This window comes from Lytechinus variegatus, chromosome 19 (genome assembly GCF_018143015.1).
Source record: "Lytechinus variegatus isolate NC3 chromosome 19, Lvar_3.0, whole genome shotgun sequence".
In the NCBI taxonomy this organism is placed as follows: Eukaryota; Metazoa; Echinodermata; class Echinoidea; order Temnopleuroida; family Toxopneustidae; genus Lytechinus; species Lytechinus variegatus.
This window is the reverse complement of record NC_054758.1, coordinates 7,763,480-7,781,998: the sequence shown is the minus strand read 5'-3', so window position 1 is coordinate 7,781,998 and position 18,519 is coordinate 7,763,480. Positions and strand designations below refer to the sequence as shown.

General features: G+C 37.3%; 2 protein-coding genes across 4 annotated transcripts in view; one reads left to right on the top strand and one right to left on the bottom strand.

Annotated features, from left to right (window-relative positions):
• Positions 1-8,806, top strand: part of LOC121405735 — a 33,575-nt gene extending 24,769 nt beyond the window's left edge. For all 3 annotated transcript variants that reach the window (XM_041596679.1, XM_041596680.1, XM_041596681.1), the window contains 4 exons: positions 3,210-3,543; positions 4,624-5,042; positions 5,699-7,658; positions 7,828-8,806. In XM_041596679.1, the coding sequence (XP_041452613.1) occupies positions 3,285-3,543; positions 4,624-5,042; positions 5,699-7,174 (2,154 nt within the window). In that variant the 5' untranslated portion in view covers positions 3,210-3,284 and the 3' untranslated portion in view covers positions 7,175-7,658; positions 7,828-8,806. The remainder of the gene's footprint in view (positions 1-3,209; positions 3,544-4,623; positions 5,043-5,698; positions 7,659-7,827) is intronic.
• A 5,948-nt stretch (positions 8,807-14,754) lies between these two features.
• The window catches only part of LOC121406152 (nuclear pore complex protein Nup205-like), a 53,105-nt gene continuing 49,340 nt past the window's right edge, over positions 14,755-18,519 (bottom strand). Inside the window, exons 34-36 of the mRNA XM_041597168.1 lie at positions 17,864-17,978; positions 16,893-17,027; positions 14,755-16,595 (exon numbers count right to left, since the gene is read on the bottom strand). Of these exons, the coding sequence (XP_041453102.1) occupies positions 16,333-16,595; positions 16,893-17,027; positions 17,864-17,978 (513 nt within the window). The 3' untranslated portion in view covers positions 14,755-16,332. The remainder of the gene's footprint in view (positions 16,596-16,892; positions 17,028-17,863; positions 17,979-18,519) is intronic.

Genomic DNA, 18,519 nt, shown 5'->3' with positions numbered 1-18,519 from the left:
AATTCATTTTATGATTTTAATTCAGTTCAATTGAATCTTGCCGTGTTGCCAAATGCAGGATCACCATAGCATTGTGATCAAAGGATTTTCTGCTTTCAATTCACACAAGTGAACTTGCCCAATCTGAGAGGGACAAAGAGAGAGAGAGAGAGAGAGAGAGGGGGAAAGTGAGAGAGAATAGTGAACTCTCAGAGAAAATGAGGGATACGCTTGCGATACATTGTCTGTTTGGTCATCTTGCTAATAATAAACTCTGCACACGTCACTTGGAGACGTAAATTGTGACGTGGCTCCCAGAGATGCAATTAATTGTTCTTTATGCCAGCTAGAGGTTTGCCATTATAACTCCTCGTTTTCTAGAAATGTCTTCACTCGTCTATCCCTCTTCATTTTCACGACTTGAAATATGCCTCTAGGCCTATAGTGTGTAGGTTAAATTGCTCGTTCAAATTGATTCCATTGGCCACATTGAGGTATAAAAAAAAATATGTGGAGGCTCAGGGCAATTTCACTCCCCCCTCCCCCTAATGCTTAAAGGGGCCCTTGGAAAAATGAGCCCCAGAAAAAAAAAATGATTGAGTGATTTGAGTCACAATACACTGTTTTGCATACAGTGTGTTTGATTTGACATGAAGGTCAAGTCCACCCCAGAAAAATGTGGATTTGAATAAATCAGACGAACATAATGCTGAAAATTCCTTCAAGATTGGATGTAAAATAAGAAAGTTATTACATTTTATAGTTTTGCTTTTTTCACATAACAGTGATATGCACAACTTAGTGACATGCAAATGAGACAGACAATGATGTCATTATTTCCTATGGTTTTTTATTGTTTGAATTATACAGTATTTCATTTTTTTTTTACAGATTTGACAATAAGGACCAACTTGGCTGAAAAATATAGTATGAAACAATGCTAATTCCAAATGTTCAGAGAGGAATTCGTTGTCAGTTGACGATGAGGAGAAAGTTATTTCATATTTCATACAATAAAATACAAAAGAATTAGTGAGTGGATGACGACATCAGTCTCCTCATTTGCATACTGATCAGGATGTCCATAACTGTTTTGTGAAATTAAGTGAAACTTTGAATTTTGTGATTGATATCAACTGTTCAGGCCATGTTGACACGAGCGAGAAAACTATATTAGACACATCTTTGTGAGATATGAAACTGTTAGAATTGTAGCTCAGTACCTTAAAATTGAATGGTTTTACATCATATTATAGAATTAATTTTATAATATTTGGCAAATTGTCTCTCTGTTTCATTATTTTACATGAATGCCAATACCTGAACATCCTCAACATAGGCATACAGTACATGTACATTGAATTGCATGGAGGTGATTCGATTACTGTTTGCTTCAAGCTATTTTTTGTTATTGTTATAATCAGTGGTAGTAGAAGTATCATCATCATTATTGTTGTTGTTGTGGTTATTATCATTTTTTATGTCCATCATTATCATTTTTTAGTCATTCTGAATGTTCGTATGATATAGAGTAGACAAAGTAGAAAATGTCAGAATCCTCAAGAATACTCAGTATTAGGCCTATATTCATAGTAAAACAGTGAAATGAAACGGAAAGGGCAGTAGAGCATTTGAGAGCAAGCATTACATGTATTTCAAAATTTCCTTGAAAGATGATAATAATGTTGATGAATATTTGGTAAAGGATTTGATACATGTACAATGTATCCAACACAAGTGGTATCTACCCTACATTTCATCACAGGCTGTGTGTACAACGTGTGTATCGTACTCGAAGAGAGTATGAGAAATTATCATAGAGCTGTTTGCTGGATGACCCCTAGATGGTGAGACATGGAGATGCAGTAAACAGTCATTACGGTTCCCAGGGACCATGTTGTTTACATGCTCCTAACAGGGGGAGGGAGAGGGAGAGAGAGAGTGAGGGGGGGGGGGCGGCGGAGGGGGAGATGGGGGGAGGGAGGTACATGTATATACATATACATGTACTAGTAGGAATAGAAGAAGGTTCACAGCTACAAATACATGGATGTGAAGAAAAGGAAAAAGATCACTCTTTCCTTTTGAGATAGGAGGGGAGAGAAGTTAGCTTTTATAGGGGGATTGGGGATGAGGAAGGTAGGAAGGGGGGAGGGGGATCATGAAGAGTGTGTCCCTTGTCTCACATCCACAAATACATGCAGATGTGTGGAAAAGGGGGAAATATATCTCTTTTGAGAAAAGGAGCCAGTGATTGTCAAAAAGAGTATTAAGGGAAGAGAATTATTCATATGAAATATGATGGATAGGGGATAGATTAATACTGATGCAAGATGAAAGAGATGGATAGAGAGGGAGAGAGAGAGCAATAGGAGAGGAAAGAATAACCTGAGAATACATGCACATAATTATATGCATCAGACTAAAAAGCAGTATGGTAAAAATTATTTTTTATGCAGAGGATTACCCTGTACATGTAAAATCCATGTGTTTAGTGTTTCAATTTTGAAGGTTTATGTGAACATTAGAGTTTTGATCGGATGATCAATTTGACAATTTCAAACTTGGCTCATGTACTGTATATATTGGAGATGATCTAATGAGACTTTTGGCTCATCAGACCAGCAGTCACTGGTCGTTATTTGAAAATTTTTGACCGAGGCGTAATTTATGACTGCACATGTGCCTCTTTAGATTTTATTCAATTTAATTCATTTGGTGTATTTTCCACATTCGATTCTTTCAGTGATGGTGCAGTTTTGATATATAGCTACTGTATAATCTCATTTCAAGAATATAGTATAAAAAACAATATAGATAACACAGTAAACCATTTTTAAAACAAAAAATAAATTGAAGGATAGGGAGGGCTATTGAAAAGTAGAGCTTGTATGTAAAGCCCCATTTAAGAAAATAAAGTAAATGTTTGCATGATGAGTTTAAAATAAATTTTGCTTCCACTGTTGTATTAGATCACCTTCCATCTCATCATCTTCAAAGTTTAAGTATTGTTGATGTTAATTGTAACCTAGGAAGAGAAATGATAGATCTTTCATTCTGTGAGTAGATTTATTTTCTGTTTGACAAAGTTACCGGGACTTGTAATTCAACTTTGATTGTGGGTTTTGGGCTAGGTGGGCGATGTGTCAAAAAATAGTAGATTTAAAGTTATCCCTCTTTAATTCCTAATTGATGTCTTATCCTCCATGTATATGTTTCATCTCCTCCAGATATTCTTTTATGATTGACAACAACATCAACCAATCACATGTTGAGGAAGCTGCAGACCACACCCACCAGTTGCCATGGGTAACGACCTCCACTGCTTGCGTCCCAAGAATGGGATGGCCGGTGGGTTGGAGCCTAACTGCTTCAAGGTCCGCAATGTGAACGAGTCGGGTCACGTGGTCAATAAGGGTTACCTAGAAGTGACACAGACTGATCTCATTCTTCACGTCGTCAATGCCGATCCTGTTAAATGGCCGCTGAGATGTCTTCGTCGCTATGGTCACGATACCAACCTCTTCTCGTTTGAGAGCGGGCGGAGATGCGCTACTGGACCAGGTAATTCCTTCATTTGGATAGATAATGCACAGTATACTCTACAGACACTTGGCAAAATATATAAATTGACCTTACATTTAGTCAAATAGTAGCCAAATTTGAAGTTTTATTTTGGAACAGAATATGCAAAATATTTGTAAATAACATCTTCTATTCAAATTCACTTAAGTCAAACAGATTTTTGTGGTCGATGGAAACTTATTAATGAGCAAATTTAAATCTGTAATACTATTCTCTTGTCATGGCAAATATATACATCCCACTCCTGTGAAAAAAAAAATATTATTAGCCAGTGAGTGTCTTGTTTATCAGTGCCTTGTGATCGTTTTCAAGAAATATTATAATATTATAAAAGGTCTTGTAGAATGACGTATGCCTACAGCTTCATGTACATGTAGTTGATTATTAGTTGTTGATATTGAACCTTAAATATTGTGGGTATAGATGTGTTGTGACTCAGTGGATGGATCCATGTTGCATTTGTCTCACCAAATTAACTGATGCCAGTTTCAGTTGTATACTTTTAATCTACATGTACATGTATATGTTTCTTTTTATATTCTTATACTCACTTGGATGGAGGTAAAGGGGTGTGGGAAGGAAGACCTGTGGGTCATGGTAATTTTTCCAAACCCAGGCAGCCCCTTCATCTCTATTCCAGGTCCTTTGTATTATGTCACATATATTGTTTATATGATTTGTATGGTATAATTCATGTACTTAGAAATGCAGAATAAATAATAATGATCATTTTGATAATAAATAATAATAATAATGATGATGAGGAGGGGGAGGAGGAGGGAGAGGGAGAGAGGGGGAGGGGAAGAGGAGGAGGGGGGGGGGAGGAGGAAGAAATTCCTTGAAAGCTCAAGCTCCTGATCAGAGTAGCCATGCAAAGCTTGGGAAATATGGAGAGTATGCAGTGCTTAGAAATGTTGTAAGTGCTATAGATCTATGCTTCTTAATATTACTGTTATTTTCATTCATATTGGACCTGTTGGTTTGAGTTTTTAACATGAATTACACCTACTTTTGGTTAGTTTGATGTATTATCTCATAATGAATTTGTTTCATACCCAGGTATCTATGCCTTCAAGAGTAAACACGCTATAGAGATCTTCCGCTTGGTCCAGGAGAATGCACAGCATACCGACGAGAACACCAGCTCAAACAACAACCCCATCTCGAGGACATCGCGCCAACGGAGCCTCAGCACAGAAACCGCCTTACCGCCGGGCCAAACCATGAGTCGTGCAAGCTCCAACGCCTCGGGGATGAACGGTGTAGCTCATGGTGTCTCCAATGGTGGTGTTTCACCTCATCCCAGCGTTAGCTCGGACATCTCGTATGCGCCCCCGACCAGTCCTCGTCCCACGTATTTCAACGTTGATAGTAACAGTAGTTGTAGCCCGAGGATTTCCCCTATATCTCCGACCATGCAGTATGTTAATACAATACCTTTTGGTGATACCTGCATCCCGGAATCTCCTCTTGAAGCGGTAAGTTGATTCCCTTGACTATATAAGTCCACCTTTGGATCAAATTTTGGGTTCCTACAAGTCGTGGAAAACCTAGAATGTCCTGGAATTTTCCTGTTTTAACTGCATGCAGGCCTGAAAATTCTTTGAATTCTAACAAAAGCATAGGGAATTAAAAAGTTGCTCCCCAAGACAATAACTCTGAATTCTATATATTTTATCCAAAATAGTAATAATGATTTCATTACATTTTTCTAGATTTTAAATCCAGAGAGAGTCCTGGAATGGTGTAGAAAAGTTTTTTTTCTCAGAAAGTGTAAAGAACTCTGAATATATTTTTGCTAGATCAGATGGAATTTCCTATAAACCTATAAAACTTGACACATATTAGACTGCATTTAAATGTTTGTTATTAACAAGAATTTCACTTTGGAAATGATTATAGTATTTACGCTGTAGTGAGTGTGAATTAAATTGAGCATGATGGTTACATGATGGTTAATCTGATTGCCAACTGGAAATTGCGTTCATTGTTTTAGGAACATATGAAACAATGCCCCAAAACACTGTTGTAGTGAATTTTCTCCATGTTGAATTCTAGTCATCGTTTATTCTTGAATCTGTTGATGAGGAATGATTCAATTAATGAATGTTTGTTTCCTGTTGATATCATATAGACCCATGAGGACTCTCTTATGGCTGATGGTGGTCAGGGAGACACAAGTCAGGATAGCTTTGGTGATCCTGCCCTCAATTATGCAAGATTGAAGCTACCATCAGATGAAGACCAAACCAAGGTGGAGAAGGACAAAGACAAGGTCAGAGGGGAGAAGGACGATGACAAGGTCAAAGGAGACGAGGGCAAAGACAATGCCAGAGGGGAGAAGGACGATGAGAAGGTCAAAGCAGAGAAGGACATTGACAGGGTCATGGGGAAGAATGGTGAAGGCAGGGTACCACTGGTGGATCTTGACTCCGAGGGACAGGATGGAGGTGAAGGAGAGACAGAAGAACCAAAGAAAACAGAGGAGGAGAAGATGAATGAAGGAGTGTGTGAAGGGAAGGAGAATCCAGAAAGAACATTGCTTGGAATCCTTGATGATGAGGGTCAAAGTAAGGATCGCTCACAAGATGTCCCTGATGGTTTGATAAACCATACGGATGGCAACACCAAAGATGAGTTGGACAAAGTATCTTCTACATTCAATGATTTCAAAGACGATGATGATCCTTCCAAGAAGGAAGTAGTTGATGATGGAAAGACCGATGTTAGCCACGTCATGGGCAGTGAGGGGAAAGACAATACCAGGTTGAAAGTCAAGAAAAATGGAAAGCGAGAGGTCAGTGAAATGGAAACTACGGCTTTACTACAGGATGTGGCAAATGGCAACATCCGTTTGAAAGATCGCAGCATGGAGTCAGATTCCAAGTTAAACATTCTTGTCAATTATGCAAATCTAACAGAACAACAGCTCCAGGACGTTCTGCAGAAGCTGGAAATGGGTCGCAACGATAACATATCCCCCTGCACCGTATGCTCCAATTCATCCAGTAACGCAAGCCAGCGCGTCTCACCGCTTTCCTACTATGCAAATTTAGACACGGCCGGTGAGCTCCCACCCAACTGGCAACCAAATTTTCAGTTCTACCCGGAGCTCCGTACCCCTCGCAGCACGTCCAGTAAAGGGAGCACAGGATCCGAATTCACATTTGAGCTCAACAGAGGGAGCTGTTCACCCGTAGATCACAACTACGCCAATTTGAACTCGTTGCCGGAGGTGCAGCCGATGCGTCATAGTCTTTCAGGAAGCAGCAGTGGGCCTAACGGAGCTGGGGGCTGGATGGAATTGCAGCCTCCACCTAAAGGCAAAATGAACTACATCCAGTTAGACTTTGATGAAAATGATCAACCCATTGTCCACAATTTAAAAACCCTTCACCGGTCCATGAGCTCCAGCACCACGCCGCCCAAAACACCAGTATCGACTCCCACAGAAAGCGCCATACCAGGGACTAAGACAGATATCTATGCCAGAATAGATATAGAAAAGACTGTAGCGCTCGCGAATTCTCACAGGCACGTGGAAGGAGACCCGGATATTTCAACACGAAGGACACGACATGACGTATGGACCGACAACAAAACACGATGATTTCATTTGGAAATCATCCTGCCTAAATTTTCAATCCATTTTTTTTAATTTCCTAGTAACATATGGCCAAGTGCCTCTAAATAAAAATGGGATTTTGAAAGAATCTGGCTTTATACATTTTATATGGGATTAGTAATTGGAGCAAGTATAATAGAATTCAACTCTTTAGACTGTTTTGATATGTCATGAACATGCACTGTCTTGTACAAATCATTAGATCACCTTTACTTCTTCAATGCTTGATATGTTGTAGCCAAGTAAAATATTGAATGCAAATTGGTACATTTCCTCTTCGTCTACTAGCACTTGATCTGCTTTACATGTAGTTCTTCTACAATCAGTGTGTCTATTATAAACTATTTGCTATTCGGTCTGAGAGCCGTTTATCCCACTTTTACCTTCTTTGTCTAATTTCCAGTAAGGCTATGCCTATTTTGTCTAATACCGGGGGGGGGGGGGGCACTCAGTATATAATGCGTGGTGGGTATGTGCCACGGAGGGGACCCCCATTTTTACACTCAAATTTCCGTTCCAAGGCATAGCATTTTCATCTTATTGAGAAAAAGAACAAAGAATGCTGCTCCAAAGCTCCGCATATTTTTTGTTATGCCATTCCGGCCGCATTGATTGGCTCAGTATATAATGCGTGGTAGGTTTGTGCCACGGAGGGGACCCCCATTTTTACACTCAAATTTCCGTTCCAAGGCATAGCATTTTCATCTTATTGAGAAAAAGAACAAAGAATGCTGCTCCAAAGCTTCGCATATTTTTTGTTATGCCATTCCGGCCGCATTGATTGGCTACAATGAGCTGCAATTTCGGTGGAAAGTGGCCGCAGAGCGCAGTTCGACCATCGCCTCTGTGCGAGCGCAGTAGCGCACCAGTCGCTCATGCCGCTGGCCTGGCTGCATGCACGTATGCCTGTTCCATAGGGATGGAGGCAACGTGCTCCAAGAACCCCCGTTTTCACAAACATTTGTACTTCTGATGTCCGTTCCGAGGACCTTCCTTTTTACAAAAAGCCCGCTCTAGGGCCCCCGTTTTTTGTCTCGCCCGTGGCACATACGATTAGACTATTAAATAAATATTATAAACTTCAGTCACTTTAAGTACAATTAATGTATTATCTGCATTCCAAAGATACATGTATATTGACCATGGTTTTGTATCACCTATAATGTCTTAATTGGTAAATATTAGTGAAACTGCTTTGTCAATAAAGTAAAGTTCTAATTGTATTTACCTCTAATGAAATGTGGTCACTCGTTCGAGTTATTGCCATAAGAGGTTATTTTTCACTATGTCAGTCTGTTGAAATGATCTGAAAGTTCTCATCACAGAACTACAAAATAACTTGGAATAGGCCGATTTCTGTTTGAATTTTCATCATTTTGAAAACTTCATTCGTTCATGCATTTTATGTGACCAACACATATGACATGGCCCTTTAAACCTGAAATTATTGATGGGAGAAAAGTGGCTGAAATACATATGCAATAAATTTGGACAATTGAGATTCTATATCTCAAGAAACATTTTCCAGGGTTCTATATCTGACCTCACAATGGTGATTTAAACTGTGTATTCACGTCAATAGGATATTTATTGAACAGGTTATGAAGAACCAAACATTCTTCAGAATGAAAGCCCATACTTACCATAATTACAGTCCTATGGCTGTGCTCAACCAGTCAAAAGAATTGACAACTTGTCACACAACAAATATAATTTGTGAATTAATTGCCTCACATATATTTAAATAATTATTTGTACATGAAGCTCAGATACAGTTATCTCAACACATGTACCACTGTTGTATAAGCCCATAACATAAACACATCTCCAGTGATGTGTTATCATATGTGCACTTGTTTAACCTGGCATGTTTCATAGCTGTACGTAAGTTACAAGTGACTTTGGGAACGACAAGTTACCTTTTTCATACGGTAAATTATGGGCAACAAATTTTCATTCGTGTTGATTTAACTCGTAAGAAAGGATCACCAGTCGTTCATAAAGTCGCTCGTAAATTACAAATGGCTTCATGAAACACCCATCTGGAAATGTTCCCTTTTTAATATTAATTTTGATCATTTGAGTATGTGGGCTTTCCTCATAATCGGTCAGTGAAAATCTAGGATTTTTTTTCAAGAGTTGGATACCTCACTTTAACGCATTTTTAATTCTTTCTCATTCAGTAGTCCCATGAAAAATAACCTGAAACATGAAAAAAAAATAAATCATGCTTTCTGTCCAAGAAATTGATGGTGCAAATATTACAGTCTATCTTTTGAAAGTGGTTGTGTTTAATTTTAAAGCATTTATTTGAATGCATACATGTACAAAAATCAACTAGTACCAAATAATATGTCATTGTCTATTTCTTCTTTGTATGATGTGAATCAATCTCAAGAAATTAACTTTCTTTTAATATACGAGCAAGAACGTTCTAGTTTCTAAGAATCTGGTATTTACAAGTGTGTGTATAATGTCTCATTTTTGTATCACATATTGTTGTATAATATGTAAGTTGGGTTTTAGTGGTATTTGTAAACACTTCTTAAATGGCTGGCTCCATGAAAAAAAAATTATGTCAATTTACTTATAGAGTGATTATGTGATACCTCATTTGTATGTGACTGTTGACTTATCTTATGTAAATGTATTTTCAAGGCAGCACTTTGTACAGATGGTGCATTTTTATCAATTACCATACAGTTCAAATGTTCACATTTGATGATAATGTTAAAATATTTTTTTTTCGTGATAAGGAGAGATGGCACACTTATGGGGGGTTTCTCAAGAACCTTGCAATCGATTGTAGGACAATTTTTAATCCCAAAATCAAATATAAATTTTGCAAATTAAAGCGGAAGTTGATCTTCAAGAAGTCAAATAATCGCCTCAGTCGAATCATTTTTTTTAGATCAGAATATTCAAAACGTATTAACCTCTTCTATAGTCAATTTATCTGAAGTCGAACAGAATTCTATGGTCCCCAAAGATTCAAATTTATAGGCAGAGTGTACCTGTATCTAATACTGCCCTCACATTATAATAATGTATAATTATAATGATGATAATAATCACTGCATTTATATAGCACTTTGATAATACTTTGCATGTCTAAGCACTTTACATGTACTTCATATAATCTGGGGCCCGTAACACAAAGCTTAGCAATGATAGTAATGCATTTTTCTACAATTTATTAAATTGACTACAATGTACAATCAATCATGAAATCAAGCGTACGATTAATCGCTAACGTTTGTGTTACGGGTCCCTGGTCATCATTTCCTGGCATGCCTGTACACAATGTATGCATTTTGTCCTCTCCCGTGGGAGCATTCCAATAAAGAGTTTGAAGAGTCGGTTGCTAGACATACTACATAAGGCTTTTGCATCCTACCGGGTACCCATTTAACACCTGTTGGCCATTTCATTAAGCTGTTTGTAAGGTAAAAGTGACGTTAAGAATGACTGGTGATCTTTTCTTGTGGTAAATGATATTCACCATTAAATGTTCATTGGTGATTATTTATTTTTAACACGTAAAAAAGGATCGCCAGTCGTTCTTAAAGTCACTCTTAACTTACAAACAGCTTTATGAAACACCCACCTGGGTGGAGAGTTGGGCAGTGTGGATTGACACATTTTCAAAGGACACTAGGCCACGGTGGGATTTGAACCCCTGACCCTCTGATTACAAGGCGACAGTAAGATCCGCTACACCACACCACATCACTTCATCGATGTTGGGTATATTTTAATCTCTAAGGAGGCTATATGTAAACTCAAGTAAATATATTGAACGTGATCTACAAATTTGATTTTAAACTGCCAATTACTTGATTTAACTGCTAATTAAATTCATGAGGCATAAAACAAATTTACTTGTATTTTATCCTCATAGGGAGGCTGCAAAGACTAGTAAAACATATTGATCATGATATGAATTTAATATTAAACTGCCAATCATTTTATTTGCCTGCCACTGAGATTTATGAGGCATAAAACAATTTATTGTATTCTATAGCAATTCAAAACTAATTTTATTATTATTGAAGACTTATATAGAAGATGATATTATAATATGAAATTAAGTGGAGAATGTATTAAATTATTCTATCATCAGCAGTTTAACAGAGAGAGAATTGAACCTCCACAATTGATTCTTTTCAATTATCCCTTCATTCTTTGCAAGTATTGAAAAAGGAAATATTTATATTTTTTCTTCGAGTGCAACTCAATCATGAAAATAGCAATTCTATAGAAATCATTGTTTTGTGTGTTTTTGAAGTACTTAAGAATAGTCTATAAAGGGTATTATTGAACTAGCTTATATGAAATCATTTCATTTGTTGTTTGATTTGAATGCATAAGGTTTATATATTTGTCAATGTATGAATTTGAACAAAAAACAAATGTGTGTGGCTATGATGATATTGTTAAGATTTTTTGGTGACAAATGTTGAATTATACGGGGTAATAAATTGTGAAATTTGTACCTAAGCGAATGAGATGGTTTCTACCCGATTTTGCTTATTTTTTGAGAATTCTTAAGGAAGGAGAAAGAGAGAGATAGTTGTCTGGTAGATCTGATCAAAATTATTGCATAGCCGTCAAGTTGGGTATGACTGCGATTTTTTGCTGGAAGTTGTAGTATAGAATGTCTACTTTAAAAATCCGATGGGTGCCACCTGGGCACCCTTGGGAATTCTGTTTTTATTTTATTTTTCATTAGCTTTAATTTGATACCAAACATGACATGTTAATTCCATAAAATATGAAAATCATATAGAAGAGGTTTGTGCAAAAGTGGGCGTAACCTATGACGTCAATAAGACAGTGCCCAAGGGTTCCCAGGTGGCACGCGTCGGATTCTTGGAGTAGACACCCTATACTACAACTTCCAGCATGAAAATTGCAGTCATACCCAACTTGACGGTTATGTTGAGGTTCTACTTGAATCTATAGAGTAGGGATGGGGAAGAAGGGAGAGATGGAGCGGGATAGGGGGAGTCGAAGGGGAAAGGAAAGAGGAACACATTAAATGGAAGATAAGGAAGGGGCAGGAGAAAAAAAAGAGTGGAAATGTGGAGAGGGAGAAGGGGGAATGAAAAATGAAGGGGGGGGGTAGTGGAGGAGAGCCGAGAATGAGGAAGATGGTGAGGGTCCGTCCAGGGTGAGAGGGCAGGCTGTGGGGAGAGGGGAAGGATAGAAACTAGGGAAGGGGGAAAAGGAGCAAGATAGAGGGTGAAGGAGAGGGGAAGAGAAAGATTAAGAGGGGTGAAGAGGAGAGAACTCAAAAGGTCGAGGGGGTGGAGGAAGATGGAGAAGGTTGGGGGAGAACTCAAAAGGTAGAGAGGGGTGGGGGAGAAGTGAGGAGAAAGTGTGAGAACAACCATACAGCTTCCCTTCATCATATCTTTCCATCTAATCTTTCGTCTTCACTTTACTCTTAAAGGGGAAGTTCACCCTGAAGAAAACTTTGTTGTAAAAATAGCAGAAAAAATAGTAAAAAATATTGGTGAAGGTTTGAGGAAAATCCGTTAAAGAGTAAGTTATTAGAGTTCAAAGTTTTGGATTTGTGACGTCATAAACGAGCAGCTGCCCCATGTGTTATGTAATATAAAATGCATGAATTTCAAATATTGCATGGTTCCTGATGACTTAATTTTGTTTTCTATTCATGATCGGGTGTGAAATGATTTGTCTATTGATATACAAAAGGTACAGTGAAAACCATTTTCAATTTTCTTAGAAAATGACAATTCATTGATTTTTTACCATTCGCTATGTAGGAATGCTGCTCGCATATGACGTCACAAATCAAATAATTGAAATTCTATTAACTTTTTAATTATTTGATGAATTTTTCTCAAACCTTCGGCAATATTTTTTATTATTTTTTCTGCTATTTTTACAATAAAGTTTTTGTCAGGGTGAACTTCCCCTTTAAGGCCACCGCACACCTACCACTGGTCCACGATCTGATTTTGGAACAAATCACATTTGCTCATTTTCGGAAATTGTGAATGAAAAGCATCTTTTTATTTGAGGTTCAAACTAACCGATAGATTATTAATACAAACATTTGGATGATTGCAAGCTTTTATATTGGAGTAAAGGCCAGATTAGTTACAAATGATGAAATCGTAGCCAATCGTACGATTGCTATGACATCATTATGACCAGATATTGTATTCACTTTTATTCTTAGAAGGATGACAGCATCATCACAGATTTGAATATTGGTATTCGTATGGTGATTTAGAACATTACATAGTAAGATATTCCATGTCTCCATATTACCGTCAAATTCTACTACGTTTTAATCCGAAAATGAGTCGCAGACCAATCATAAGGTGTGCAATGGCCTTTACCCATCCACTTCCTTATTGCATACTCTTTTCACAGGTCCAGCATCTCTCAATAAAAGGCCCATCCATCTCATACCACATCTCTGTACATGTATAATATACATTTTCATTTTCTCTCTTTTCCTAAACTTATCTGCCCCCGCTTTATACTTTTAAAATAATTTTGTCGAAAAAAACACAATCTTGTTCTTGACTAGACTTGAACAAGATAGAGAGCAACAGACAATAATTCTCAATTCACAAGCTGTGTTACAAATATCTTCATATTTTATTACTTTTCATGCAACATCTTTCATTCAAAAATTATAACCATTTGAAAAAAAAATCATTACACTTAATAAGGGAGATAATTTTGACAGGTAAGGAGACTGAGAGGCTTTCCTCTTTCATTGTTCTACAAAACATGATTATTTACAAAATATCAACAAACTGGAGACTATTGGACACACGGGTAAATCTGCCCAAGTTGAATCTTCTGGAAATCAGAGTACTGGTTCATGAAAGTTGTCGGCACTGACACGCTGACTTTCTCTGACAGTTACCAAAATAAAAGTCAGAGGCCAGTGCCTCTCAGCCAATCAAAACTGAGGATTTCACTGAAATTGTCAGTGCTGACAACTTTCATGAAACACCACTATTTGACCTTGGAAAAATCTGACTAAAAGCGCATTTCATCTGGTTCACAATCAGATACTGGAGGAAATTGCATTTTGCTTTTTTCTTAAAAATGAGAAACAAAGTTCATTTATTTTGAGGTTCCAATCAGTAGCACCCTACAAAGTACAGTCGGTGAAAATCACTGATTAATTATTTCATGAAATGCTTATCTGGTGTCGTATGAGATGCTTGAATCAAATCAGATTTTTGACGATTTTCATGCAGAGCATGGGTTTGGGATATAACTCATCACCGCATTGGTCCAGATCATGTGCACGGGACGTGCACTATCGCACATCCATCAATCAAATTACGTGTTAAATGACATAATAGTAATAATAATATGTAACATTCATAACGCTTGATAATGCAATGATTTTAAGTGCTGCAAATGATTGCACATGGGCATTTTCGCATGACTCTAATACCATGGTCACATTTGCTCTACGGCGGCCGTACGGCGAGTCGAAAATAGCCGTTTCAACATTTGTACGAACTACATATAGGTGGTTTGAATTAAAATCAATAAAACGGCTGTTTTCAAGTCGCCGTAGAGCAAATGTGACCAAGGTATTAGTCATACTTGTAAAGAATCTGATGGCCATATACTAGCTGTGCTAAAGTCAGGGTAATAATTACATTATCATGTTAAGCAGGGCCCGCTGGTAGAACAATTTTCAGAACTAAGGTGGCTTCCCAGGGTAAAATATGGCATTATTATTATTATCATTATACTTAACCCTTTGTGAAACACACCCCAAGTTTAATAAATGGTCCTAGTTTCACAAATTATAGATGCAGCTCTGTAGTGGTCATAACGCCAACTTAAACAACATGGCTTGTATATGGAATAAGACTGGATACATATTTACAAAATATACAAAAACAATAACTTTTACTGGGCAAATTACTTGTGAACCTCCCCCCTGCCAATACTAATCTTATATTCTGTACTCCTTTTTATTTCAATCATTTTTCATCACCCAATATTCAAATGACATTTAAAATCCTTTACTTTCTTTTGTTTACAAAAATCTTTAAGCTTGGCTTTTGGCAGATATAAACATCTATACATGACAAAGAACACAATATCGTAGACAGACTCTTTACAAAAGAACTCAACTAAACTGTTAAATTACATGGACTTGTATCAGTTATTCTGAAGATATATTACAAAAACAGAAGCTAATGTTAGACAATATCGTATCTGGGCCATGTCTTTCAAAGAGTTGAGATTGATCTGATCAATCACAACTACAGAAAGCTAGAGATGAAAAAATTAGGGCCCGTATTCTGAAGACAGGTTTAATTAAAACTCTGAGCTCCATAACACAGAGGTTTGCGATGAATTGCAAATATGATAGAACCGCAGTGATTGGTTGCCGGTCAGTACTTTTAACAGATAGCGCATGCAACAGTGATTCTGATTGGTCACTGGTATTTAGTGATTGATTGCAAACCTATTTGTTACGGAGCCCTAGGGCCTGTCTCATAAAGAACTTGCAACTGTTGTAACTTTGCCATTATGGTAACTACCATGGTAACCTTGATTTTGATTGGTTGCTGAGCCCTGTTACCATGGTAGTTGCCATAATGGCAAAGCTACAACAGTTGCAAGTCCTTAATGAAACGGGCTCCTGGTCTAAAGTTGTAGATCAACTAAGGAGAGCCGATTCTGACATTAATCTTTAACGATGACATGACATAATACTCCTGCAACATTTGTTCAGGTCTTGATAACTCAGAGGGCACAGGGTTAGAGTTGGGATTTCAATAGAGTTTTTGGTTCATAATAATGTAAAAAATAGAAGTTTGCTTTATTTAATTTTGGAGGTCACGCTTTATGTTTGGCTTCGGAGAAACTTTCATCGGAGCAAACCTACGGTAAACTTTAGAGGTTCAATTTATCAGCTCATTTGACTGTCAAATATTTCTGTCTGGAATGGATAAATAAGGTAGATGTCAGTAAACATATTAAACATACAATGCAAACATGCTTCCCATAATACTAGAACAGAGTTAGAACATGATCTATGTTAAACCAGACTTCAGAGTATGGACCTTGGAATGTAATCCATCGTTTGATCACTTCTAGGGTTTCCTTGAAAGCCTAAATCACCTAGGTGCATCCAACGTGACTAGACGCCGGATACGCCGAACCAACGCCGCGACAAAGGCATGCTTGGATCGACGCTGCGCTTGGAAACGAGACTCGATCTCCTGGACACGCTTCAGGAGCGGATCGTTGAGGCACTTTGTGGCATCGAGGCGTAGCTGCTTAAGATCATCTTGGGTGATACCTAGAGCTTGAGGACTGACTGGCGGGAAACGGGATTGGCTCTCATCCTGGGTGACGTTTAGTGATGGACTTGACAGATCTATAGCATATAACACATCAAACATACAATATGATTCGCATTGTATTGTAAGAAATAATGTAGCATATTACATGTATTTGGGTAAATAACATAATATTGTTATGTAAAAAAAAAATTATAATTTATTACATGTTCAATTTCTTAGATAATACACATTTAATTTGTGCTCAAAACAAGGAATTTCTCTATGATTAAAGATCAGGTTCACATGACAAAAAGAAAACAAACACTGACAATTTTAACACAAGTTGGATAAAAATAAGGTTATGGTATTTGAAAATTTTTAATTCCACTTACCTCCTAAATTCCTTGGTGGCTGACGAAGAGCGAAGGAGAGCAAAAAGGGTGCTGAGGGACCCCCAGTAGGATGACAATGCAAGAAATAGTACTCCAGATGGCGCCAGATTAAGAAGACATCACATTCTATGGAATCTACAGCGTAAAAGTTGTTAAGGAATGCTTACAAAGTAAAAGGATGTATGAATTAAAGGAAATATTAACCCGATTCCAGTTTAATATAAAAATAAATGTGTGTAATAACCAACATATTGTAATAGAACAGATTCAGTTACAGAAACCAAATTTGTATACTTGTATGACTTGTGTGACTTTGACTCCATGACATAATACCTGATTTGATCAGTCACATCCACATACATACATGAGCAGAGTTGAAGTGGAAAATTCAAGCGATTATTTAGTTACAAAAACAAAACAAGATATTTCTGGCATATAATGGCTTCTGAGACCTTTGAACTTGACAAATATTACTCATACCATCTTCACATCAATATGCATACCAGTACTCGAACCAGTTTGCAGTTGATCCATCAAATGGATTTTAATTTGAATGCGAGAAAGAGGGAAAGGACTCTAGATGGGCAAACCTCCCTGGAGGAATAACATCAAAGTCTAAATCCTATGTTCATCATAGCAGTCTTGCCACTATTTGAAGCTGATTTGGACTTAACTAATATATAGCAGAATTTTTAATGCACAATTCCTAGAATCATAAACTTCAAATAAGATTGTTTTACTCATTTGAACTTTCATGTTCAATTCAGTACGGTCATGAAGAGTGAGCATTTAGGTTCCAACTTACCAAGTTCGTAGTTGGTTTAAAGTAATACAGAACAGCATTTCGCTCATATTATGTTACCGCCATATATCCACATAATCATAAAACCATTATTGAATATTCAAATTTTTTTCAATAATATCGGAATTATAGCCAAGTACTATTAGCAGGTGAAGCAGGTAAAGGATACAGAAAAGGATTGAGAGTTCCTTGACTCTAGTACGGACATCTTGAGTGAGCCTTCGTGTCGCTAATTGAAGACGATGCTGGGTGGTTGATCGTGAGCCTACGTTGCTATGTGACAACTAAATCAAAAAAAAAGAATTATGGCGTTCAATAATTATGAAAGGGTCTAGTCAAATAAAATTCTCTTCTATCTCTTGCTCTTTTTCCTTTTTACAAGAAATGATAACAATAATTCATTCTACCCCCCTCAAAAAAAAAGAAATATATATATGTCCAGTGTGCATCCCACACAAAAAATCAGAAACAGAGAATTATAATCGCATAAGGCTGGCTGAGGCGGCAAATGGAGTAGTAGCAGGAGAGTAGACTCGATGTTTCAGGCAGGTCTATTTGTATCTGCATTTCTATCCACTTGTCCTCATCTCAGTCCTTCCAGGAATTTACACATGTGGTACCGTAAACCACTTCTGCAATTGTTTGTACAACCATGCAAACCTTCAAACATCATCAGAGGATTATAAATTATTTATCATAACTTAATCACAAATAGACAAATAAACTATCATTGTTTAGCTTAGAATTTTCACTTCCATCTGGTATGACGTAGACGATTCCTCATTCACGCATGAGTGAATAAAATCGATTTGACAAAAGGATAAC